This window comes from Balaenoptera physalus (genome assembly GCF_965194825.1).
Source record: "Balaenoptera physalus genome assembly, chromosome: 11".
NCBI lineage: Eukaryota > Metazoa > Chordata > Mammalia > Artiodactyla > Balaenopteridae > Balaenoptera > Balaenoptera physalus.
Genome location: NC_138896.1, coordinates 77,271,889 through 77,299,044, shown reverse-complemented (window position 1 = coordinate 77,299,044; position 27,156 = coordinate 77,271,889). Strand labels below are relative to the sequence as shown.

Below are 27,156 nucleotides of genomic sequence, written 5' to 3'. Positions count from 1 at the left end.
AGACCTTGCTCATCATGTACCTGTACCAGACAGTACCATATCTAACACATAATGGACATCTTTTGTTGTTGTTGTTAGTTATCTGCTTTTTCTATTTTTTAAAATTGTATTGGAGTGTAGTTGATTTACAATGTTGGGTTAGTTTCAGGCGTACAGCAAAGTGATTCAGTTATACATGTACGTATATTCATTCTTTTTCAGATTTTTTTCTCATATTGGTTATTACAGAATACTGAGTAGAGTTCCCTGTGCTATACAGTAGGTCCTTGTTGGTTATCTATTTTATATATAGTAGTGTGTTTGTGTTCATCCCAAGCTCCTGATTTATCCCTCCCCTCCACGTTAACCCTTTGGTAGCCGTAAGAGTGTTTTTGATTTCTGTGAGTCTGTTTTTGTTTTGTAAATAAGTTCATTTGTATCATTTTTTAAAATTAGATTCCACATATGAGCGATATCATGATATTTGTCTTTGTCTGACTGACTTCACTTACTATGATAATCTCTAGGTCCATCCATGTTGCTGCAAATGGCATTATTTCATTGTATTTATGGCTAATATTCCATTGTATATATGTACCACATCGTCTTTATCCATTCCTCGGTCGTTAGACATTTAGGGTGCTTCCCTGTCTTCTATTGTAAATAGTGCTTCAGTGAACATTGGGGTGCATGTATCTTTTCGAATTATGGTTTTCTCCGGATATATGCCCAGGAGTGGGATTGCTGGGTCATATGCTAGTTCTATTTTTAGTTTTTAAGAAACTTCCATACTGTTCTCCATAGTGGTTATACCAATTTACATTCCCCACAATGGTGTAGGAAGGTTCCCTTTTCTCTACACCCTCTCCAGCATTTAGTGTTTGTAGGGGACACTTAAGAAATATCTGTTGAACAAATAAACATATGAAAATATACGAATGTATGAATGATTGAATATTATGCTTGCCTTATAAAGGTGCTAAAAATGTTTACCAAATATAGTATCTATGCAAAGTTCCTGGCACACTGCCCAGCACATAGTAGGCACTCAGTAAATGGTAGCTCATGATGATGCTGATAACATTTTCCTGAATTTGCTTCATACTCATTTAAACTAAGAATTCACTTGTTTTCATCCTTTGCCAGGATAATAGGCAGTCTGGGCAGGCAGAAAGCCCAGTGAGGCTTTTACAAATATTGGTTTACAAAAAATCTTTTTCATCTTGTGTTTTCCAGATAGGTAAGCCAAGGGCCACTTGGTTGTGCCTTCATTTCCGCTCCCTCTGGCAGACTTTTCCTAGGCTGGGTTTTGTTTCTCTAAAATTAATGTTTCATTGCTTTGTTGTTCTGAAGGAACCTGTTGGTTAATATTAATGCATTTTTATCTTGGGCCATTTCCTTCCTTTTCTCTTTTCCAATCTGCCATCATATTTTGCTTCATCCTTTTGCAGAGCCCTTTCATATATATATCACATCCAAGCCTCAGAATAAGACTGGAGGGATATCATCATCTCCATTGGACAGATGGGGAAACTGAGGCTCAGGAAATTAAATGATTGCTAATCAGTAGCTTCTGGTTCCTCCTTACTACTCCTCTCCTAGGATTTGTGAGAGATTTAGGGACTGAGGTCAGAGAAGCAGTGGTGACTTGCCCAAACACACACAGCAAGTGGTGTCCAGGCAGGTCTCCTAATGCTCCCATCTTATCCTTGTCAGCTCTGATTTCCCCCATCTACTCCTGAAGATTGGTTTGCAGTTGGATCTTTCATTCATTCATTTATTCAGGGAGGAGTCATCCAGTTCCGCTGCGCTCTGTCCGAATGTGAAGGGAAAACTGGGCTTGGTTTTGTTCTGCCACTTATCACTAGAAAGCATTTGCTTGAGTTATTTTAACTAGTGTGAACTTCAGACTCTCTTATCAGGAGTAGAGATGACAACCCTTGACCTATGTCACAGGGTTGTCATGACAGCCAGTAATGATCAAGGCAATAGAAGGGGTTTGCAAACTGCGTTCTTATGAGGATTTCTCTACTCTCTCTTCCCTTCCTCCCACTCCCCCCTCCAAGTCTAGAACTGGCCAATATTAGCACTTCTGTTACACTGGCACATGACTGCATGAAGAAAAATAATGATAATTGAGATGGCTAATATTTATTGAGCCCTTATTACTGTCAGCTACTCCAATAAGCACTTCTGATCTCATTTAATCCTCTCAACACTTCTATATTTTCAGTATCACCATCTCACAGATGAGGCAGTTGAAGCCCAGGGTTGCACAGCTAACCATAGGCCAGGCCAGGATTGAATTCAAGTTCCATTGGATTAAAAAGCCCATGGTCTTCATTTACTTACTTACTCATTTATTGAGAAACCCCTAGTGCCAGGCACTGCCCTTGGCACTGAGCGGCCCTGCAGATGCTTCCTGAACCCCCAGCCCCACCCAGTCAAAACCAGGGTGGCAAGGCATCTCCTCCCACACGAGGTGCGGGGACATGTGCGCTCCTGATGGCCAGCAGTCCCATCAGCTGTGTCAGCTGGCGTCTCTGGGAAGCGGATGACATTAGCGCTTCCAGCTGGGAACAGCTGATCAGCACAGGGGGAGGGCCCGGGAGCCTCAGAGGAGCCACATGAGGAAGTCCAGCCTGCCAGCAGTACAAGCACAGCGATTGTCTGCAGAGCGCCCCTGAGGATCCTGGCCCTGGGACCAGTCCCCTCGCGCCTCCTGAGCCACTGCCTGTCAGAGCGTACCGTTTGGGACTTTCACCCCTCCTGGCTCATCTTCAGGGGTTTCTTCAGGACAGGGTTACTTCATGGCCTGAAGACCACACGGATTGAAATCTCTGTAAAAACCTGTTGGGGCTTTCATAGTGCAAACACAACTGTTGCCTGCGGACAAATATTGACTTTTGGTGCTAACTCTCTCACGGATGGCCACCCTTGGGAGAGGCCCAACACAGGCCACCAAGTAGGTCAAAGGGGACCAGAGTCAAGGGTAGATGCTTCTTGGATCGCAGATGACCCTCTCCCATATGGCCCCCAGCTGTCTCAGCACACAGGCAGCTTGGAGTTTTGACGCTGTTGGGAGCAGAACAGCAAGACTCCACCATGACCGCTGTGTTAGTTTGCTAAGAGCTGCTGTGACAAGGTGCCATCGACTGGGTGGTTTAAAACAACAACTTTATTCTCTCAAGTTTCTGGAGTCCAGAAGTCCAAAATCAAGGTGTCGGCAGGGCCACGCTCTCTTTGGAGGCTCTTGCTAGTTTCTGGTGGTGGCTGGTAATCCTTGGTGTTCCTTGACTTACAGATACCTCACTCTGATCTCTGCCTCCATTGTCACAGGCCCTTCTCCTTGTGTGTATTCCCTGTGTCTCTGTGTCCAAAGTTCCCTCTTCTTCGAAGGACGCCAGTCATTGGATTAAGGCCCACCCTCATCCACTCTAACCTCATCTTAATTTGATGACATCTACAAAGACCCTATTTTCAAATAAAGTCACATTCACAGGTACCAGGGATTAGGAGTTAAACATCTCCTTTTAGGGGACACAGTTCAACCCATACCGCCGCTCATGGGGTTGATTTTCCCTTAAGGAAGGGTATGTACCTCCTCCCCACAGCCTCACCAGTTGCCACCATCCAGCCTCCACGTTGCCTGAAGGGACCTTCCTAAATCACACATCTGGCCAGATCACTTCCCTGCCATGGTGCCCCATTGCCCCCGGGGAAGTGGCCAATCTCCTGCACGGCTCGGCCTGGCTTTTCTCAATGCCTGTAACCACCGCTTCCCCATCTACATTCTGTGTTTGACTCTCCTTGGTACTTGCAGTCCTCTGAGCAGGCCTTGTTCTGGCTCTACGTCAGGCCGTGCGCTTACATACGTTGCCCCGCTAGTCAGAAAGGTCTGCCCTCTTGCTCTGGTTACTCCCACTTCTTACTCCTCACCTCTCAACCTGGAAGTCATCTCCCATGTGGGGTCTTTGCTGACCCTCCCAGACACTGTATCAGGTGCCTCCCGGGCTCCCTCCCCACCCGTCCCCATTTGCTCACACATCACACTGTATTGCAATCGCCTCTTTACCCAGCTATGCCTCCGACTTAGCTGCCAGACTTTAAGATCAGGGTCTGTGTCTTACTCTCCATTGAACCCCCAGTCCTAGCTCATGGCCAGCAGAAATAAATGCTTCCTGAATTGAATAACCAATTGAAGGAATGAATAAGAAAGAAAGCAGAAAGCAAAAATAATCATAGTACCCCAGCCACATTCCTAATTTTGTGAAAATTAAAGGAGACTTTTTCACCTTTCTGCCAATGACTGCCTGACACCAGGTTTAACCTGTGACAAGTGCTCAGAGAACTGATGTTTCAGAGACCCTTACCATACCAGGGTTTGGTCAGAACTGAAGATAAACCAGGAGGACAGTTCCTAGGGCAGTCTTGATTTGTTGTTGGGAATATCTGGCGTCGGGTCACACTGAAGGTGACCGTAGTGCCTGTGGCCTTCTGTTGAGTTTTCAGCCCCACCTCCTTTCTCAACAAAGGTGGAAGGCAACAGAAAAAGTGGCTAAGTTGAGCTGATTTCTTCTGCTTTGGCACATGTGTGATGTAGCTCTTTTGCATGATTGAACATATCGGCCCGCTAAAGAATAAAAACTGTAATCCCCTCCCCCCTTTTTTTCATTGTGTTTAGCCAAAACAAACTGTGAAAGAATGTAAAGTATATCATTTTGTTGGCACCAGTTCACAAGTGAGTCAGCGAGCTCGCTCACATTTACCACGAAAATTGGATTCTAACCTCCCCAAAATTTATGACAACTGCTCCTTCTTGTGGCTTAAATGTTGACACGTAATTAATTGAGGATTTCTTCCCGAGGTTCCCTGTCCAGGTTTGTACCTGCCACAGAAATATCCTTGAGAGTTTATCTAACAGCCGGAGCCATGAAGAAACTCTACTGAAGCTTTACAAAGCGGCTGGGCTGTGCCAACAGGAAGAGCCCAAGGCGAAAGCGGGAGGCCGCCAATGTGGCTGGCTGCCGGAGGTGCTCCAGTTGGAGGCGTGGAATTTGCAGTTTGGGAGAAGCGTTGGGTTCCTTCTGCCCCTGTTCCTTCTGGGCCCCTCTGATGTGCTCCCTCTTTGCTCTGCGTGCTTCCTTTCATGAAATGACCAGGCCCTGGTCCAACCCGTGAATAACCTAGGCACGAACACCCCGGGCTGGTTCTTTCCACACTCTGGATCAAGCTGGTCCTGATGCCCATCTCTCTCTACTGCGTATGGGCTAGTGTGGAGGGGAAGGTGACAGGAACTACTGGTAATTAACACCTGTTACATGTCAGGCGCTGATCTAGGGGCTTTAGCAGCAAGCTCATTTTCTTTTATCTTCTCAACTACCTGGAGAGGTTAGAATGATTAGCTTTGCTTTGTGGATGAAAAACTGAGGCTCAGAGAGGTTAAGTGATTTACCAGAGATCACTCAAACTAGGAAGAGGAAAAAGTGATGGGCAGTTCACGTGTGCAAAGCTTCTATTAGGCCCTGTCTCAGGGTAACCCTCTGAGGTGGACAGTCTCACCCCTCCCACTGGCCCTTGGATGAGAGGCCGAGGGTCCATGAAGGAGTCACTTGAGCAGGTGCAGAAAGGTAAGCCGTGCCCGAGCTGCTCAGCATGGCTGCCCCACAGTCCAGGGCTTGCTGCCCACCATGCTCAGATGCAGGCAGACCTGGGTCTGAGTCCCCTCTTCCCCAGCACATTCCACATGCCTGGAGTGAGGCGCCCTTGACCGCACCTCGCTGCTTCCTAACAGCCTTGCTCCCGGAGGGTCTGGGCATCGCTGGCCACTGACTCGGGAAAGAGAAGCAGTCACTGAACAGAAGATATGCATCTGCTTCGGTCTGTGAGGAGTCCTTCTGGAAGCCCAGCCCCAGTGAAGGGTCCTGGTTTGGGACAGTCTGAAAAGGCACCCCAGGGCCACAGCCAAGAAGCTCACTGGGCGAAGGCAGGAAAGGCCAGGTCCTAGTCCCCAGTGGCCCCCTCTCACCTGTGTGACCGGGGGGCCAGCCCTTTCTCATTCCAACACCTCTTCAAATTGAGCAACTGAGGGCTTCCCTGGTGGTGCAGCGGTTGAGAATCTGCCTGCCAGTGCAGGGGACACGGGTTCGAGCCCTGGTCTGGGAAGATCTCACATGCCGCGGAGCAGCTAGGCCCGTGAGCCACAGCTACTGAGCCTGCGCGTCTGGAGCCTGTGCTCCCAACAAGAGAGGCCGCGATAGTGAGAGGCCCGCGCACCGCGATGAAGAGTGGCCCCCGCTTGCCGCAACTAGAGAAAACCCTCGCACAGAAACAAAGACCCAACACGGTCAAAAATAAATCAATAAATTAAAAAAAAAAAAATTGAGCAACTGAATTTTCCGTGTCCCAGTTCCACGTCCTGCTGGTGTTGTGACTTTGGGCAAGTTACTTAACCTCTCTGAGCCTCCGTTTTCTTAACTCTTAACAGGAGAAGACTAATAGTGCCCAGTTCATGGGGTAACTGTGGAAGATTAAGTGGGTAGAGGTGTGTACGTCAGTGGTGCTCAGCAGGGAGTAGGGGGTGAGGTTGCCCTCCCAGGAGGCTTTGGCAATGTCTGGAGACATTTTTGATTGTCGTGAAGGGGAAGGGGAGGCGTGCTGCTGGCATCTAGCAGGTGGAGGCCAGGGCTGCTGCTAAACATTGTACAAAGCACAGGACAGCCCCCCACAACAAAGGGTTATCCACCCCAAATGTCAGCAGTGCCAAAGTTGAAAATCACTGCTGGAAAGCATTTAGGACTCTTCCGGGCATGTAGTAAGCATTTGATAAACATTTGTTATCATCTGTGGATCCACTTCTCCCTTTAATCCACTGAAATATTTATTGGACACCCACTATGTGGTAGGCATATATGAAATACTGTGATGAGAAAGGTATACACAGTCTGTCCTCCTGAAGGCAGCTGAGGCTACATCAGACGTTAATCAAATACTGACATAAACGCATGACTCCAGATTGTTCTGAAGCAGGGGCATGAGGGAGAGGCGGGGAGGGCTAAGGGAGAGCTGGGCAGGGAGATTTGACCAGGAACAACAGTCAGGGAAGACCCTCCCCCCGAAGAAGTGGCATTTAAGCTGACACCTGAACAGGAGGTAGCCAGGTAAAGGGCGATGGAGAAAGTGCTCCAGGCAGGAGGAACTGCCCTGAAAAAGCCCTGAACGAGGACCCAGCTCTGTGCCCCCTCCTGCAGTACAGATCTGTACTCATAGATTGACACTGCCAGTCAGGACTTTCCTGTGCTCTTGCAGGGGTTTGCGACATTCCATGGGGCCGAATCCTAAGGAAGTTCTCTGCCGCAAAGTCGAGGCCTCTGGTGTATCCTTGGGTCCCTTGGGGACTGCTGGAGGACTTTGGAATCCTGCCATATTGGGCTTTGGAAGTGACTCCAAGGGACCCAGGACCAACTGGTGTCATGCCTCAGGTGTCTACTTTGTCCTGTCCCAGCTCCTTGATCTCTGGCCCCGTTCTTCCCCAAGGCATTTCCTGGCCCTCCATCCTGGATGCCAGGTCTGTCTTGGAAGAGTTAAACATAGGCCCCACCTGCCAGGACCTTGGGATTTAACAGGGAAACTTCCAGCGAGTTCATGTATTATGAAAATGCGTTTTCCCCTCTTTAATCTTCAAAGTGACCAGTGACAAAAGCAGCGCTGGAATTCCCTGTCTGGGCACCTCCACATCTAAGTTGGAAACATTTGTGATAGCCAGAAGCCTCATAGCAGATGGGAGAATGGGTCCCCTTGAGGGGCCTATTGTTAACCCTCTTTCCATTTCACTCGGAGCCCCTCAGTCCCAGTGCCGATTACAGAGTTGACTTACATCCCTGAGCAGGAGCTGGAGATGGAAGACCTAGGGCTGCAGCCACTGGCCTTGTGCTCTGTGCAGACCTACAAGGGCAGACTTTGACATGGAATTTAAATGTAAATTCAAACTAGAGAGCATGTCTGCTGTTCAGCACTGTGCAAATGTGACTGGCCTTAGATTCCCTCTGAAGTAACCTCTGCTTGTCCCTAACTTTTCATTCTTTGGAGCGAATGTCATTTTTTCTTTGTAAGGTGGTCCACTGGGCAATGAGTTTCCCGAGCAAACTACACAAGTATGTGTTTGCGGAGATGGATTGTGATTTTGGAGGCATCTTGTTCTGTGAGTGTTTCTTAAAACCTACGCTGCGTAAAACACATAGTAGGTACTCAGTTTGGATCTATCATTATAGAACATGTACTTGGACTTGAGGACCATGTTTTGTTGCCCACGCTCACCCACACATCTAGCAGAAGATCAGTGGTACTGTAGACACTCCAAAAGTCTTGTTCTCTAGCATTCTGGCCAGTTCTCCTGCTGACCAAGCAGCAGTACCAACATGAAGAGATATTAATGATGTCTTGTGTGGAAACCAGAATGGCAGCTATGAGGCCAATGGCCTGACCCAGATGTCCCAGGAAGGTGCCATTTTGTTTATACTGTGGTAAAAATTCCTTTCTGACAAAGCAGCTTTCAGTTAAATAGAAATCTCATGAATGAGAAGTCAAGTCCACCAGTGTCAGTGGATTTCATGTCAAGGTTTCCCCAGGCCTTTTAAGGTTACCTATGAAAGGATAAGGGCAGCAAGGCAAGATTCCATGTGTGGGGATAGAGAAATAGGAGTAACTCGACAGCAGACATCCTGGCTATCACTGGGGGAAGCTCTAATTTGGAGCAAGTCAAGCCTTGGAGTCATACTTTGCTGGTAAAGGCAGACCCCCCCCCCCAGCTCAGTAATCCTTTTAGCATCCCACTTCTTCAAAGGCAACTTGGACCCCAAATCCCTCATGCAGCCAGAAGACATGTGAATATCCCATCAGTTGCATAGAGGCAATAGATTGGAATCCTCCAGATAGTTCACTCAATCTCAGAATGATAAATGATCAATCATTGCATTCCTCCTAAATGAAATTAAGATGTTAAGATATATTGCTTGGGGCTTCTGCATGGGATTTTACAGTTGAATTTCCAACAGAAGATATGTTGCTTTGGAATTGCTGGGAAAGGGAGACATTCTGGATCTATGTTAAAGCAAAACCTCTGACAGTGGAGAAGAATGCTTCAGACATGTTAATTTTTTTCATATTTAAAAGTGATTAATCATCTCAAATACCACGAAGCTAGAAGGCCATAATGCAGACTCTTAGAGGGGAAGGAAGATGCATGTGCTATGATACTCTGAAGTGGAGGTTTTTGAAGGAGGCTGTAGGTGAGCTCGTGTTGACAGACAAAAAGCGCTGAATAAAAATCCATTTAAAAGGACAGAGAGTCTAGACAAAACCCTAGGAATACATAGAAGTCCACAGACTTACTTTTCAGTTAGCACAGAGCGAAAGGAGAAAGGGGAGGAGGAGGAGAAGGGGGAAGAGGAAGAGGAACAGGAAGAAGAAGAAGTTGTCTTGGAAGAAGCCATTCTCTTCCAGTTGGCATATGTACACCAACATAGACATTACTTCCTTGGAAAGTCTTTCCAACTCTCTTGGCAGATCAGGTCAGGGTCCCCATTTGTTCCTATAAATTGGGGATTTGATGTCCTACTGTGTGTGATTGCCCCATGGCCCCACCACCTCCTAGCTGTGTGACTTTGAGTATGTGTCTTTACCTCTCTGTGCCTCTTTCTGGAGCAGTATAATAAGTTAATCATAGCAACTGCTTCAGAGTGTAAGGACTGGATGCCACATGTCAAAAGTGCTGTGCTCAGAGAATGTTGACAGGTCAGTCTTCCTCCTTGGTACTTACTACAATTTTAATTAATTAATCACATGTTCAGTTTAATTATTTGTTGAATGTGATGTCTGACAGGCTCACTAGATGTGTGTTCCATGAAGTCAGAGCTAGCGTCTATCTTGTTCAGCCGTATGTCTCCAGTACTTAGTGTGGTTCTTGGTAGATGCGTTCACAATTGTGAGGGAGAGAGGGAAGGGAAGGAGGGAGAGAGGGAGGGAGGGAGGGAGGGGAGGGAGGGGGGGAAGGAAGGAAGGAAGGAAGGAAGGAAGGAAGGAAGGAAGGAAGGATTCTCATGCTTTTCGTAAACATAGCTTAAAGACAATACAAAATGCAAACTGAATTTGCCTTTGCATCACATTTAATAACCTATTTCACTTTCAACTCTATGGACTAAAGTGAGGGAGCTTTTTACCTATACCTTGATGTGCAGGGGGTGTGGATCAGGGCTCAGTGGGCTCAGAGACGCTGAATATCTCTGAAAGGCCTGACTTCACTCAGCTGGTTGCTGGCTTGTGTTTACACGTTGCCCTCCCCACCTACAAAAGAAGTCTCCCCCTCCCTCAAGAAGGCTAGTTCCTTTTGTTGCAGGAAACTCTTATTTGGTGTTGCTTAGAAAACACAAAAAAGTTTGAAGCAAGTTGAAATTAAAGTACAGTTAGTCAAATGCAAGCTCCATTTAGCCCCCATCTGCCAAAAATAAATAGTTTTTAAAATGATTTTCAGAATCACCGACAGTGCTGTTTATGGCAGTGGGGTTGCCGGCTTTCAGCGGCCATCATTGCCGGCGTGCAACCAGCATTCAGAAGTGAAACAAAACCACATTGAACTTGCTGCATTAGCTGTTGCCACTTTGGAATGCCGATGGGCTTGGTGACCATAACCAACCCAGGCCAGAGTGTGTCACCAGCCAGAAGGACTAACCTCTTCTGCTGTTTGTGCTTTGCCCAACTCGTCGCAAGTTTAATTCTTTGCAGCTTCCTTTTCCTGCTGTTTTGGCCTCTCTCTCCCTGACAGTGTGTTAAAGAGCATAGCAGCCCGCCCGGCCTCATCCAGCAAGGCCATGGGGGCCCTGGTAAGAGGTCAGCAGACGTAGGCACCTTTCTCTCAGGTCTGATGACACATTAGATTAGGGCTCCAGAAGGTGCACTTGATTGTCCTTCCCCCTCTACCTTCAGCCTTCGTTAGCTGGTTACTTCTAAAATTCCTTCTGGAACTTGCCCAAGCTGAAGGAGATGCAAAGAGCCTCTTCATGCGCCACTCCTCTGGAGAAGTGGAGTCTTCCTGCCCCTCTTCCCATATGCAAGCTTGCTGCGTAGTGTCTGCAACTTGATCATGGTTACTTTGCAACACACCCAGGCCTTCGGCCCTACCTGAGAAACGAGGTCAATTGTCTCTGTTTCCGGGCAGCTGAATGGAGCACTGGATTGCAGAACCTTGGTGGTGAAGAGGTTAAATTGCTCACCCGGCTGGATCTGTGTTTTCCTGCCCACACTTGCTCCTGGCCTCAGGCGGTGCCTGCTGTTTGGGGAGGGGGAAAGGGAGGTCTCGCCTGGACCCAGGTGGCCGACAGGCCAACCTTGTTATTAAGAAACAGGGATCGCAAAACCTTGATCTTCAAAAGAGACCCCTAATTAGTCGCCAGCCCCAAGAGTAAATGGCATTCCACCTCAGTGAGGCAAGGCGGGAAGGGCGCCTTCAAATCCTGGGGACTAATTGCCATTATTGGCTCTATGAAGATCCTGTTGTAAACACTTGTCATCCGAGCCACTTCTGGTCGGCAAACTTGAGATATCAAATGGTTCCTTCATGTTTCAAATTCTCCAAAATGCCTTGTCGACTCCTTTCTCTAGGAGGGCCATCTCATTCCTGCACCTCCCTCTTGCTCTGATGAGCTTTCCCAAGATCATCCTAAAGCTGAATCCTTGTCCGTAAGGGATTTGAAAACATGTTTTACTTTATTCTCATTAGAATTTGAATGCAATCTCAAAAATAAACTTTAATTGCAAGCAGAAGAGATTTATCATGAATCTAATGGGGCATAAGCTTCCGGCCCCTCAAGTGCACAGACCTCTTCCCAGGCCCTGGGAGAGGCCTTAACAGTGTGTTCTCGTGGCCGTATAGTTTTGTCCAGTTTGAAACTGTCATCTATCTGCCAATCGTTTTCTAAAAGAGGGCCCACCGAATGGTATAAAACCACGATGTGCTCTGTAATACTTGGTGTGTTTCTTACCTTTTATATCATGCATTCTGGTTGCTCCTGGGAGATAGGTATTTTCTCCCTGTTCTTAGACGTTTTGCTTCTTGGCCCTGTTTGGCCTTTGTGATGGGAAGGGCAAACTTCTTTAGGTCACACACAGGATGCCAGGTTTTGTCTAAGTTTACTCTTGAATTAGGGGAATATTTCAAGACTCTGAGTCTGTCCCCTTCAAGGGCAGCCTGGGTAACGCCAAACTCAGATGGCAAAAGAGGCCAACCTAGAGAGAGGTTTGGGGGCCACGGGGATTTGGGATTGTGGCTCCCTGGACTTACTGGGATTCTATCATCCAGATGCTCTCACGGCAGTAAGTATGTGAGAGTGAGAGAGAGAGGGAGGAAGGAAGCAGTGAATACTTTCTGAATATTCTTGTGAAGCACGAGTTTCCTATTCACCTTTAGGATTGGCTTTTAGCAAACATCTAGGGGCCCTGAGATGGCATATTCCATACATACGTCCACAGCAGGGTATGTGGCAGGGCCAAATGTCATATAATGTCAAACAGACCCTTTCCTCAAAAGCTGAGCTTCAGAACCGTTTCTTGAAGGAGATAAGGAGTCATCACTACTCAGCAGTAATTCCTTTGTGTGAACAGTGCAGGGTGGGACAGGAAGGTGGAAGTTCTACACACCAGGCTTAGAATATTTGCTCATAGGATTCCATTGTCTCCATGATGAAAGTCAATGGTTTTCCCTCTACAGGTAACCTAATAACCTTAGACAGCTGTGAGGACACAGGGGTACTGACCCTCCCTGAGTGGGGTTCCCACGATGACACGGGCATTTTCCCCCCTCTCCGGGTGGGCGGGGGGAGGCGGGCATTCTGTTTGCTGAATCAGCCTTCATCTCCAATGTCACAGCCAGCTCCCGGAAAAGATTCCCAAAGCATGATTTGAACCTATATGTTTCACTGATTTGAGATGCTAGAAATTGTATGCCAAATTTCTGGTTATTTTAACCAGTTCGGAAAAGAAAGATTAACATGGGTTTTGACAACAAACAAAACCAGTTTTTGTTCTATCAGTTATGTTTAAAAGATTCCAATTTGAAACTAAACACAATGTGTGGTTATTCTGTCAGCGATTTATACAGCCACCAGGGCGCCACAGCTACACACTGCATACATCATTGTATTTTTAAAATGTACTTAATGAACTTTTTTTTCTTTTCTAGTAACTACTTCATTGCCTTAAATGAATGCATTCCAATAGAATTTGTAACAAATGACCACTTTGTGTTTGCATTAATGCCAAACACGTTTAACAAATTTTTAACAAGGAACCCTGGCAAAATGCCAAACTCCTAGAGGGACACTGAAGGAATGCTATAAATTTAAACTAGATTTTACCTTTTCACTTAGCTCAGCAAGTGTCTTAGGTGTCTTGCTATCTCAGGATTGTGGCATTTCTATTTTATGTCAGATGACTTGTACATTTTCATTATTTTTATAACTTAGCTTGTACCTATTTCCACAGGACTTTTAAATCTATGCTGCGGTGTCTGCAATAATATGGTGGCAGCTTAGAAACAGATCTTTATTTTTGCAAAATTGTTCGTATCTTTTATGGGTTGGTAGATGCATGTATGCGTATACATATCTTACCAAAATATCTTATACTATGTAATTATCTTACATATTTTACAATGCTTATATAGTCATCCAGTTAAATACAGAAACAATTGATTAGACCAATGGTTCTCAAATGGGGGCAGTTTTGCTCCCCCCCCTTGCAAGGGGAACTTGGCAATATTTGGAGACTTTTTTTTTTTTTTTTTAAATACATCTTAATATAGTTTTTGTTGGCTTTGGGTTTTTCTTTTTCTTTTCTTTTTTTTTTTTTAACCCCACATTTGTTTATTTATTTATTTTATTTTGGCTGTGTTGGGTCTTCGTTTCTGTGCGAGGGCTTTCTCTAGTTGAGGCAAGCGGGGGCCACTCTTCATCGCGGTGCACGGACCTCTCACTATCGCGGCCTCTCTTGTTGCGGAGCACAGGCTCCAGATGCGCAGGCTCAGTAGTTGTGGCTCACGGGCCCAGTTGCTCCGCGGCACGTGGGATCTTCCCAGACCAGGGCCCGAACCCGTGTCTCCTTCATTGGCAGGCAGATTCTCAACCACTGCGCTACCAGGGAAGCCCTGGAGACATTTTTTATTGTCATCTTTGGGAGAGGGAGTGATGCTAGTGGCATCTGATGGACAGCGGCCAGGGATGTTGCTGAACATCCTATAATGCACAGGACAGTCCTCACAACAGAGAGTCATCCAGCCTCAAATGTCCATGGTACCAAGATCAAGAAATTGTGGAGCCTTTAGCTTGTAGGCAATCTCTCAGGTTAAAGAAGCTATTATTTTAAGGGAAAAAATGACAAGTAACAGCACATTTCTACTCAACCAGTATTTTAAAAATTACGTAGCATACCTAACGCTGATGTTGAGTGGCAGATTTCTGACTTTTACTTCTGCTGCCATCTGCCCGTTGAGAAGAAAAGAGAAAGGAGTGCCCATGGTAGCTGAGCCTAAAGTGTCGTCTGAGGCAGTGCTGGGGACAGCTGGTGGCCCGAGTGTGGCCCATGCTCAAGCCAGCCGGCACAGACCAGGAGCTGCTCTGGAGAAGGCCACCCAGGGCAGTGGGAATGGTCTCCAAGGCAGGGAGGGCTAGGGGCAGGGTGTTGCATGGCCACGAGAAGATAGTTTTAGGTGTTTCGTGGGGAAGCACTTTCATTTTAATAGCTATGCAATTATTATAAGGTATATTAGATAAATACGCCACTATGGTATTAAAATAAATCTTTCTTTAAAAGGAAATTGGTTTTTAGAAAAGATTTTTAAAGAAAAATATCGATCCACTGTGGCAGGTGTTGTAGAAAGGTTACAAAAACTGGGACAGTAGAACACAAAGGACCGAGGTTTAGGAAGCCCTGGCCGTATGGTAAAGAGAATATGCTCTGGAGTCGAGAAGACGTGGTTTCAAATCAGCCCCAGGAAGATGGGAATTTGACCAAAAGTGTTCATTTCCCTTAAGCTTCAGTTTTCTCACCTGTTAGGGGGCTGTCAACCAGGTCGGTATCATAGGGCTGTCAAACTTGTTGGAGATAATTCACTCAAAAGCCCAGAGCACCCAGCGTGGCAGACAGCATGCACAAAATGTTAGCTACGAGTAATTCTGACCACAATAATAATGGCGAAAATGAATTCTCAGGAGGCGCAGCAGTATATGTTGCCGTCTTGCTGTACACATCTGAATCCATCAAAATCCCTTCATGTAAAACCTTGCGGCTGACTTGCACCCCAGGGCACAGAAAGCAAAGGTGAAGATGAAATCCGGAGACTCTCAGGGCCCCTCCCACCCAGCAGGCTCTACAGCAGTTTGAATTCTGAGCTGAGAGGCCTTGCTGGGTCCACCCGCAGCCCCAGCCTCAGCCCTTTGGGCTCTGAAGTGTTACATTTTATTGCCCTGTGGAGCTGTAGGAGGCCACTCGCAAGGTAACATGTTGCTCTCCACTCATATTTTTGAATTATGGCTTCAAGGTGGTTGCTCCTATCAAGAAAATTAAATGATTTAACATAATTTGTTGTCACTTTGATCACAACAATAATAAATAAATCTTCATGAGGAAAATGAGAAACCTATTCCACCCCGTTTTAAAAGATGTTAAGTAATAACACAGATGTAGTTATAGTTTTTTGTTTTTTTTTTTTTTTTTGAGCAGAAATGACTCTACTGGGTTTTCCTGCGAGCAGAGTCGCTTAGCGGAGTTGTTCTACAGGATGCCCGCTGCCCCCAGAGCCAACAGGTCTTCTCTTCAGACTGTTGTTAATTAGCCTATCAGGGGCTTGCTTTGACGTGGGCACCATGTGCAATGTCAGGGGCATCCGAAGCTGCTGTGAATGGTTGTCTGTTTTTGTACCTGGGGGCACACTGCACACATTTGGAAAGCACATGGAGCGTAATGGACATTAACCCAGATGTCAAAAATAGCCTGCGTTTTACTACTGTTATTAAACAGTTTCCCCTTTAACCCCTCCGTATTTACCAAAGACCCCTTTCTCCCAGCCTGTTTCTGCAAATCACTACTGAAAGGGCAGGAGAAGAAAGCCATACTCCGGCAGGTGTCTTTATTCCAAAGAAAAACAGTCTGAAGGAATATTTGTGAGACACCCCACGTTTATAGGCTGCTCTCCTGGGGGCGCTTGTCCTGGGGCAGAATCTGACTGCTGCACTCAGCTCGCCTGCACACCCCACCCCCGACCCCTGCACACCAACTGCAGGATTTCCCTTTGAAAAAACCGAGTCAAGAGCATTGATCGCATCCAGTACTGATTTTTTCACAATGGAAATAGCTTTCAATTCTGCTGTGATACTAGTTACACATTCTCTGGTTTAAAAAAATCCAAAAAGTGCAACCAAAAAAAAAAAAAAAATTGAAAGAAGAAAATTTTAAAACACCATCCAGAGATAATTATTAACAATATTCTGGCATATGCATTTGCAAGTGTTTATGTTGATGTAAAAATGAGATTGAACTACACATATGGAATTGTCATCTGCTTTTTTCACTGAAAAATTATGGACATCTTTCCATATTAAAAAATAGGTAAAAATTGTCGTGTAGTCAATAAATCTTAAGCATGCCTGTCACAGATCCCTATTAATTTCCTTCCAGGCACAAAGTTTTAAACTCCTCATTCTCTTATTTATTTATTTATCTATGTGTTGTCTGTCTCACTCTTGAAAATACTGGCTCCATGGGGGCGTAGAATTTGTCTGTCATTTCTACTATCGTATTCTTGGCACCAAGCACACTGCCTGGCACAGAAAGGAGCCATATTAGTTTTCTATACCGCGTAACAAATTACCACAAACTCAGTGGCTTAAAACAACATCCATTTATTATCTCACAGTTCTGTAGGTTAGAAGACCATTCAGGCTCCACTGGGTTCTCTTCTTTGTCTTATAAGGCCAAAGTCAAGGTGTGGGCCAGGCTGGATTTAACCCAGAGGCTCTGGGGAAGCACCCACCTCTGAGCTCATTCGGGTTGTGGCAGAATTTAGTTCCTTGTGGTTGTAGGACAGAGGTCCCCATTTCCTTGTTGGCTGTTAGTTGTGGGCTACTCTTGGATCCCTCAGGATACTCTCAGGTCCTTGCCCTGTGGCTCCCTCCATCTCAGCACAGCAAATCCCTCTTGTATTTCAGATTTCTCTGACTTTCTCTTCTGCTACCAGCAAGAGAAAAGTCTCTGCTATTAAAGGGCTCCCATGATTAAATTAGGTCCACTCATTCTCTCTTTTGATTAATTTAAAGCCAACTGATTAGTAACCTTAATTATATCTATGAGGTAACATAATCATGTTGTGAGACGTTCACAGTCCCAGTGCCAGGGATTACAGCAGGAAATCTTTGGGGTGGGGAGGACTTTAGGATTCTGCCTACTCTAGGTGCTCTCTAATATCTATGGAAAGGGTGAGTAAATCAACTTATTCCATGAAGTGTGCATGGCACGGGGGATGCTAAGTGAGCAAGACCAGCATGACCCCTGCCCTCATAGAGCTTGTAGCCTAGACCAATGTTGTTCATTAGAAGTATATTGCAAACCACATCTGTAGTTCTGAGTTTTCTAGTAGCCACGCTGAAAAGAGTAATAAGAAAGAGGTGAAATTCTAATAATATATTTAATTTTATCCAATATATCCAAAGTATCATTTTTAACATGAAGTCAATAGAAAAAAAACTAAATTCACACTAAATCTTTAAAATCCGGCGCACATTTTACACTTACAGCACATCTCAAGTTGGACTAGCCACATTTCAAGTGCTGAGTAGACACATTTGTTCAGCGGCTACCATATTGGACAGTAAAAGTCTAGACAAGTCACGAAAGGGGACAGTGCAGTATGTGCGAGACTTCTTGTGCCACATCCCACACTTAGGAGGGTCAGGAAAGACCTCCAGGGAGGAAGAGACAGCTAAACTGAGATGGAAGAATAAGTAGGAATCGGTCAGGTCAAGGGTTAGTGTGAATGTATGTCAGACAGAAAGACAAGTCTGTGCAGTGAGGGGGAAGGCAAGCTTTAGGACTGCAGAAGCGAGTACAGCGTAGGGGGAACGTGAAGCGTGGAGCTGGAGAGAGAGAGAGAGAGAGGCCAGCATGGCCTGGAGTCCGTCCTCCACCCTGACGGCGATGGGATTATAAATGAAGGCTGTAAACAGGGAGTGCAAGATGAAGTAGATGTTGTTGTTGAAATAGCACTGTTGGCTGCACCGGTGACAGTGTAGAGTGGGTGCTGGAAGAGAGGACGCATGGCGACAGGTTGGGGCTGCTGTGACCATCCAGGGCAGGGAGGGCCGGCCAGAGATCATCTCACGGTGGGTGGCTGCCCAGATTGCTTCCTCGCTGGAAGCCAGGGTTGCTTTTGAAAAAGTTTTTTAAAGTGTATGCTTATTTGCCCCTCAACAAGGGATCATTTGCATTTGCAACTGCTGGCAGTGTCATCTGAGTTTTTTCCCCTCAAATCCATTAGGCCTCCTGGCGAATGGACTGTCCAGTGGAAGGAACGACGACACTTTTTGAGAGTTCTCTTTTCCACAGCACAAACCTTACCCCAAAGCAGTGCGTTGCGGTCATGAGGCACTGTATTCTGCCTTGTGACCTGTTACCCAGCTGGAAATCTTTCTCTCAACTGAATAAATGGTTGTTCTTTGCTACTTTATCTTGGAAAAACATCAAGGACGTCGGACATTCGCTGTAATTATTTTTCACTCATTTCCCCATCTGTAAAATACGACCGGTGCATTTTAGTACTACTTTGGGTTTCTCTTTACCTTTTAGTCATGTGGCCTTTTAATATATTGGTCAGCCCCTTAAAAGGATGATTAAGAAATGCTTAATGCACAAAAGAATTAGAGCTATGCACAGCTCATGAAGCAGAAAGCGTGCTCTGACTTACAATTTTCATACAAAGTTTGCAGAGATTTTATGTGCCAGAATAAGTAATATGATCTGCTCTAGGAACTCCCTAGCTTTCTGGCTCTGCAAAAGTCATTTTTTTGCCCCGATTCAAGTTTCTTAACCAGAGGGGTTACACCAAACTCCTCAGAGTATGAATTAGCACAGTTCATCCAAGCCACATATTTCATTTGCACTGCTTAATAAGGGCTCGAAATAACTGCCTACCTGTGCAGACAGTGAGATCTTTGGTTGGCTCATTAGTCAGTGTGACTTGAGAAATACTGTGTATCGACCACCAAATCAGGCAGCTCAGACTGTATATAAAAAGTGGCTCATGTGTGTGAGTGTGTGTGTTTGATCTTTTCCCTCCCCACCATATTCCCCAGGTAGCTGCACTATTGCCATGTGCCCGGAAACTCCCAAAGTATTCAGAGCCCATCTGTGAATGACAATGATGCAGGCGCACAAAGTCCAGCATCAGTAGGGAGGAAAGTCATCATTTGAAGGCTCGATGTGGGATGGTCCTCTCTTCTCACCCATTTTACTGTTTCTTCCCAGGCTGCAGTTGTATTCCACACCCAGGGACCCTTATGGGGACAGTGAGAAAACTCGGGGTGCTTCTGGATACCTCTTCCCCAGGGCGTGAAGTATGCAAATGGATGACTGTTGCATTTATGTTTTGGGCTAAACATATACACACACGTCATGGGATGTGGGGATAGCAGCCAACTTTGTTTCATTCTGCTCTGCTTAAGGAGATATCAATATTCTTTTTTAAGTTATGCTTTTATTGTGGTAAAATATACATTAAAATTCTACCATTTTAACCAATTTAAGTCTACAGTTCAGTGGCATTAAATACATACACGGCATTGTACAACCAACACTATTATCCATTTCCAGAACTTATTCATTACTGCAAACAGAAACTCTGTACCCATTAAAAGATAGCTCTTCATTCCCGCCTTCCCTTTGAGCCCCTGTAACCTCTAATTTGTTTTCTGCATCTTTGAATTTGTCTCTTGTAGATGTTTCATGTAAGTGGAATCGTACAGTATTTGTTCTTTGGTGACTGGTTTATTTCACTTAGCATGATGTCCTCAAGGTTCATCCATGTTGTAGCATGAATCAGAACTTTATTTCTTTTTAGGGCTGGATAATACTCTGTTGTGTGTATATACCACCTTTTGTTTCTCCATTCATCTGTTGCTGGATACTTGGGATTTGTTTCTCCCTTTTGGTTATTGTTGGTAATGCTGCTGTGAGCAATTGTGTACAAGTAGTCTTTTTGAGTCCCTGTTTTCCATTCTTCCAGATATATACCTAGGAGTGAAATTTCCAGTATTCTTTTAAATCGTTGCTCTTAGATGGTTTGTAAGTGAATGTTAAGTTTTCTGGTGTCTTGACCATCTTCAACTCTCTAATATCTATAAAGTCAAGTTTAAAAATAATTTAAAAACCATACTCATTGTAGAAAACCCGTGGAGAGAAAAAAATTCACAATCTGATCACATAGAAATAATCACTACAACAGTTTTGGCTTATTTCCTTTCAATTTCTTTTTGCATATCAAGAGTCATCTATACCTGTATGTGAAATATTTTGAAAGAGGCCTCTTCTCAGATGTGTTTGCAGGACATAATGTAACTTTCTGTTCACTTCGTCACTCCATGCTTCCTCCGCATCACCGCCCTCCCAATCCCAATCCACCCCAATCAAAGAGAGTGGTGGGGTGGGGGCAGGGGTGGGAGTTGGGGGAGTGTCTGCCAGGATTATCTCCGATATCACTGCCAGTTCCTCTCCCTGCTAAACTCTGTGCTTTCTTGTTGCAGCTATCAGAAGGGCTGACTAAAGGGGAAGTGCAGCTCTGCAGCAATATTCTGATAATCTATTGCAGTGCAGCTCACATCATTGGCCATCACCACCCGGGAACGCTCATCAGGACCGAAGAGGAGTTTTCACTTTCATTACTGAGCACGATTCTGTTCAACTTGGTATTTCCTTCATCATCTCATGTCCTTTCTCATGGATTCAGACATGTTGGAAAGGAGAATGCGGAGGAGGAAAACATGGCAGGTCCTCCATTTTTTTTGGTCGGGATTCGGGCATTTAAAATGTGTTCATCTGCTCTGAATGTCATTATTTGATAACATTTTACTTATGTTACTTAACTATCACTGGATAAATTTGAACTCCATGGGATTTTAACTGTGGATTCAGCTTCTGTTGGACAGCTAGCTTCATCTCCCGTTTTTCTTCTGGTTCAGTCTAAGTGGTCATACCTAACGCATTAGATTATCAAAAAGTGTAAATTCTGTGAGTGAGTGGTGTTGGCAGTGTTTGTATACCAAGATGCATGGAGTGTTTGACAAAGAAACCAAAACACCAAAAATGGTGGGCCTTTACCCTCCTCTATTTCTTTAATCTGCTGTTTGAAGAACCACATTTTGATGGTGGAACCAGTAGTTACCTCTGGGCCAGGTTGGAAATGAAATCAATTTTTTAAACCACTAGTACTTGACAAGAAATCGCCTTATGAGAACATGGTGTGTGTCTCTGACAATGCATGGCACATCTAAATTGATCATTCATGGTTGTATCTACCCTGTTTTTGTACTGGGGAGTGGCCAGAGCCTGAGACACCTGCATATTTCTATTCCATGTGTTTCATGCCTCCCCCATGGCTGGGATGCGGCTGAGCCTCAGACTCTCCCCATTCCCGTACATGCAGGTCTCCACGAAGAAGCTGGGACTCATTCACATTCAAGATCCAAATGCTGTGCACACAGTGTAAGCTTCGATCTTCTGTAAACGAAGGGTCATTTCTCATTTTTTTAAAATGTCTCCAACATGGATTCCAAAACATTTTCAGCATCAAACATGAAAACATTGATGAATGAGGAATAATCACAAAAGCAGTGTATCTGTATATAGCTCTACACAACGTGTTTGTGGTACAGAGTCATTATTTAAAGCACATGCCAGGGAAAGAGACCAAATTTTGAGGTCTTGTACATACAGTGACATGGTACTAAGGAGAATTAAACTCCTCCTGCTTCCTCTGAAGATTCAAAAAAACTTAAAGTTGTTATAACTTCATAAAACTCATGACCAAGTCTGGCAAACATGTGCAACTCTTGTACTGATCCATTTTCTTGTCATTGGAAGAAACACTTCCACAGGTATGCAAGTGGGGGATGAAAATCTGCATTTTTAAAGGACAAACAGTGAATTTAAGCATGAGTGGCCTTAATAAATATAGTTGTCTTTCTTTGCTGCTGTGGAAAGGATTCTAAGCAGATGTTCCTGAAGTCTTGCATTGAATTTAGTCGTTATTATTACTTTTTAAAATGTCGGTGCAATTAACTCTGGACCTCTCACGTGAGCCATAGAGATACTTAAAAGTCAGACACCTTATTTATCTATCGGGGAAGACGAAACTGTGTCTGAGCTGCACTGTTCATCCTTGGTGCATTAGGAGTAATATATTCGAGCAGGTTTCTTGCTTCTGGCTTTGTTCTTGTCGTAAGTATTGCAAACTGTGTAAAGCTTTTGTGTTGCATAAGCAATCCAATACATTCATGTTTAAAAAGTTTGTCCTTTAACTATCAAAGGGATCTAGGTCTTGATTGGAGAAATGAGCAGAGTTCTTTGCAGACGTATTTAGCACACTCTGACATAATGTCGCAATGGAAACCCAGGCCTGCAGCTCGTCCCCGTGAACGGTTTGGGTGTCCTCCAATAGGTGGCCGCACTGCCTCCTGCAACCAGGTCCCGATCTGAACCCTGCCACTGAATACTTGAAGTAGGAAGTAGGAAATCCACTAGGGAATAGAGGGTCCTAGAAACAGAAAAATCAACCAACCGTGTATAGTTAGCTATTTCCAAGTATGTGCCAATTTTGTCACACCTATTGTTTGGGGGGCTCATTTTTGCCCCACTTATGTTGGTTTAAAGTCGTACCGATCTTACTTTTACGGGGACATTATCGTTTAGTCCCTTAAAAATTGAATTCTGTCTAACATAGCATCTTTTCATTATATATCATGTAATATTCTCTGATGTTGGGGGTTTACCAAAAAAAATTCCCTTTTCACAGATTAAAAATAGTTTGTGTTTACAACAAACACTGTGTTATTGGGAAGACATTTCCTTTGCGCAGACTTCAGCAGGTTTCCCCCTCAGTCATGACGAAATTGAAAAAGTTGAGGCTAACGTTTAGGAGTTGGTCTGCTTGCTTTGTGCAGAAGCAAGCTTATACTTTATACCCCGTTTGATTTCAATGTACCGTCTCTATTTTGTATTTAATGATTTTTGTGTATCCAGTATGCACGTTAACAGCGTGTCAACTTTCATTTGAAAGTGGGTTTCCATTTACTTTTTAAACAGTGTTTATGACGAGACCTCAAATGTGTTGACATAAGCTCTACTGAGATGTTTTTGTGTCGAGTGGCGTTTGAATGCTGCCAGGGGTCAGTGTATCTAATTCCCAGCGACCCTCGTTTGACAGTGCTTCTTGTAATATTTCTCCAAGTGAGTGGCATGTGGGTTGTGATATTGACCATGTGATTATGGACTTCGATATAAAAAATAAATAAATAAAACTAAGGAACCCTCAGAAACTACCAGTGGGCATGTAGTAGCCAGTCATTGTAACCTCGTGTCTAGTAGAAGTACAACGTACAAGGTATGTACAGTTCATAAATTTGTTATCACGTGTATGAGAAGTACTTTGTGCTGATCGCCTTATTTATATTCATCAAATAAACTTTGTTTCTTTCTGAAGCGAGTTCATTCCATCTTGAATAAATGCTCCAACTGTGGTGGTTTCTAATCTTGTTTGGGTCATGGATCCCCATTTGAAGAAGCTATGGACTTGAAGACAAAAGAAGGAAAAAGGGAAGTTATGGACTCACTTTACTGGAAGAGCCAAGGTGTAAATTTCCCTCTATGCATAGCTGGATCTAAGGGCTCATGCTGTATTAAGAAATTAAGCCATTGGTGGCATCTCCCTTCCTCCTTCCCTCCCTCTTTCCCTTCCCTTTTTGTCTTTCTCTCTCTCTCAATTCCAGCCTTGTTCTCGATCTCTCTTTATCCCTCCCTCTCTTCCTCCTTCCCTCCCTCTCTTCCTCCTTCCCACCTTTTCTCACTTCCCTTTCCTCCCGTCTCTCCCTCCCTTCCTCTTTTCCACCCTGTTTCTTCTGCACGTTCCATGAGGTTGACATCAGTCCTGCTGCTTCTCTCCACTTGGTGGCAAAGATGACTCCCAACAGCTTTGAGTATTCTTGGATTTTAGAGGAGAGACACCCCTCTCTCCCAGCATCCATAACAGCCCTCTAGAGGGACTCTTACTGGTCCTTTTTGGATCATACATCCAGCCTTACTGGATGTGGGAGATGTAGTTTCCAAAAGAAAAAAAAAAATGGGCTCTAGTCTAGAAGAAAGACACTGAAAGCTGAGCAGGCTAAAACAATAGCCCTGCCATCACTTGGATACATGCACAAAATCATCCAGAAAAATACACAGACAGAATTGTCCATGCAAGGGCTCACCAGCCTTGGCAGCTCACCTGTGGATCACAGTGGAGAATCAGCTCCTGGTTTCGTTAAAAGTTTGAATTATATTCCAGGAAACAAATTATCAATTCTTACCATTATTGCAGTTAAACAGTAATTGATTTATATTGCTAGAAGGTATATGTCATGTAACCTGATATCTTCATTTTACAGATGGGGAAACTGAGGCCCAGTCGGAAGCAACTGATCCAAGCGTACACGGTAAGTTCATTGCAATCCAAGGCTGTCCCTAGAACTTCCGAAACAGGAATATGTGTCCCTGAAGACTCTCTGGGGAGGAGAGGATGAGACAGACTGTCCTCCCAGTTGGCCCTTGATGACACAGGAGAAATATCATTTCATTTCTATACTTTATGGACTCAGAGCCACTGGATGTGAAATTCTCTCACAGTCAGACACATTTTGGGGCAACCTGCAAAGTCATTTGCCCTTTTCATTATGTACCTTTTTATGGAAAAAGAACTTTTTGTTGGACAAGAATTTCTTACCTCATAGAACTTCCTGGAGCAGCCAGCTTGCATTCAAGCCTGGTTATATGAACCCAGCCGACCAGATGGAGCCTCTGCTCCTATATGCACAGAAGCAGTCCTTTTGGAAGGAAAAGTACCAGCTCACGAACTGCTGCGCTCAACTGCAGGTCCACCCATACCTTTAGTTCCACTGAAGCATATAGGTAAGCCTAACGTTTGACCTTAAACATCCACCTTGACTGCTTCTTGTGTCTGTGAACTGCTGTTCCAAAAGATGGGAGAGACATTCTAATTCTTGGCATCACTAATTCATAAGAATAATCACACTAATAATAAGTAAACACAGATAAGAATAATTGAACATTATGGACTGTTTGCTAGGAGCCAGACCATGGCACCAGGGACCCATGTGCACCACTCCTTTATTCCTGACGACAGTCGCATGAGGTAGGTACTGTCATGATACACATTTCACAGGGAGGGGAATGGAGGCCCACAGAGATGACCAGAAACGGTGCACGTTTATAGAGCACACTTACTTGGTGGGGCGTTGTGCTAAATGCTGTACTTACATGAATTCACTTATCCTGACAGTAATCCCATGAGGTAGGTGTTGTCCTCATGTATTATGGTATTATTATTATCCTCACTTTACAGACAAGGAGGAAGAGGCCAGAGAGCTCGCACACCTCACCCAGCGTCCCCCCAGATGGTACGTGGTGGAGCCAGGCTTCTCACCCGGTGCTCAGCAAGCCCTCTGCTTCAGGCCGCAGGTCAGGTGGGTGGGGCGTATGGGGCTGAAATTCAGATCCTACTGGTACCCACCCAGCAGTGCTTCCATATTGCAGGTTTGGTCTCCACCACGCCTATCCAGCTCACAGAGGCTTGAAGGAATTGGTTGCTTCATCAGTGCCACTGTTGGCCCATGTGATGAGAGAATGGCAGTGGGGCCCAAAGGAAGTCCAGCCACGTGTGAAAGGAGAGCTGAGACAAAGCTTAGCATGTTGGATTTTAACCTGCTAGCCATGGGCCTCTCTTGTTTCTTCTAAGCCCTCATTGTCCGGGCATCAGCATCTGATTTTCTAGGCATCCTTGGGTTTGCAAGGTGGAGCATCTGGTGACAGGAGACTGGACAGGTGTCCTCAGGTGGGAGAGGGCCCTGAGCTCCAGCCTAAGGGGTGTAGGCCTAATCCTGTTGGCCTTTGGTTCTCAACTCCAGTTATTTGCATACTGCTTGCCTGATTCTTACTATGTCTTAAGACAATATGTAGTCTGAGTTAAGTACCTTATAAAATTAAATAGGCTTACTGTTTTATTTAAATAAATATACTTTAAGAAAAAAAAATGCCACCATCATAGATGAGTAAGTAGGATAATTTTCCATACATAGCCATCACCAAATATAAGAACAAAAAAATAATGAAAATAAGAACAATAAAAGTAAGTATTGAAAACAAAGTTCTGAGTCTGAAGCTTTCTCTTTCTCTGTTGAAAAGGGAAACTGGCAAAGGTTAGAAATGTGTTTGTGGGGCTGAACAGAGAGTTTTTCTTTGTTACTGAATCAGAAGGATTGAAAACGGTCAGTGAAGGAATGTTTAACTCTGTGGCTCAGGGATATTTCAGACTGTGCCTGTGGACCCCCTGTAATCATTTTAAGGGCCCACTTTGATCTCTGAATTTTAGGAAACCCTCCTGCAGCAACAAAAATCTAGAGATGGATTTTCAAATAAACTTTATTTTTAATAGGCTTTATTTTTAGAACATTCTTAGATTTACAGAAAAACTGAGCAGATAGTACAGAGAGTTCCCATATAACCTTCCTTCCCACACAGATACAGTTTCCTCTGTTATTAAGATCTTACATTCATATGGTATATTGTCACTAATGGAACAAACATGAATACGTTGTTATTAACTAAAGCTTATTGTTCATTTAGATTTCTTTAGTTTTAACGTAATGTCCTTTCTCTGTTCCAGGAGCTCATCCAGAACCCACATTACGTTTGGTTTTCATGTCCCTGTCGGCTCCACTTGACTGTGAGTTTCTCATACTCTCTTTGTTTTTGATGATCTTGACACTTAATGAGGAGTACGGATCGGGTATATTGTAGGTTGCCCCTCCGCTA

General features: G+C 44.6%; 1 protein-coding gene across 3 annotated transcripts in view; it reads left to right on the top strand.

Annotated features, from left to right (window-relative positions):
* Positions 1 to 23,769, top strand: part of ERC2 (ELKS/RAB6-interacting/CAST family member 2) — a 954,807-nt gene extending 931,038 nt beyond the window's left edge. For all 3 annotated transcript variants that reach the window (XM_082414434.1, XM_082414435.1, XM_082414436.1), the window contains one exon: positions 20,817 to 23,769. In XM_082414434.1, coding sequence (XP_082270560.1) covers positions 20,817 to 21,131 — 315 coding nt within the window. In that variant the 3' untranslated portion in view covers positions 21,132 to 23,769. The remainder of the gene's footprint in view (positions 1 to 20,816) is intronic.
* The last annotated feature ends 3,387 nt before the right edge of the window (positions 23,770 to 27,156 follow it).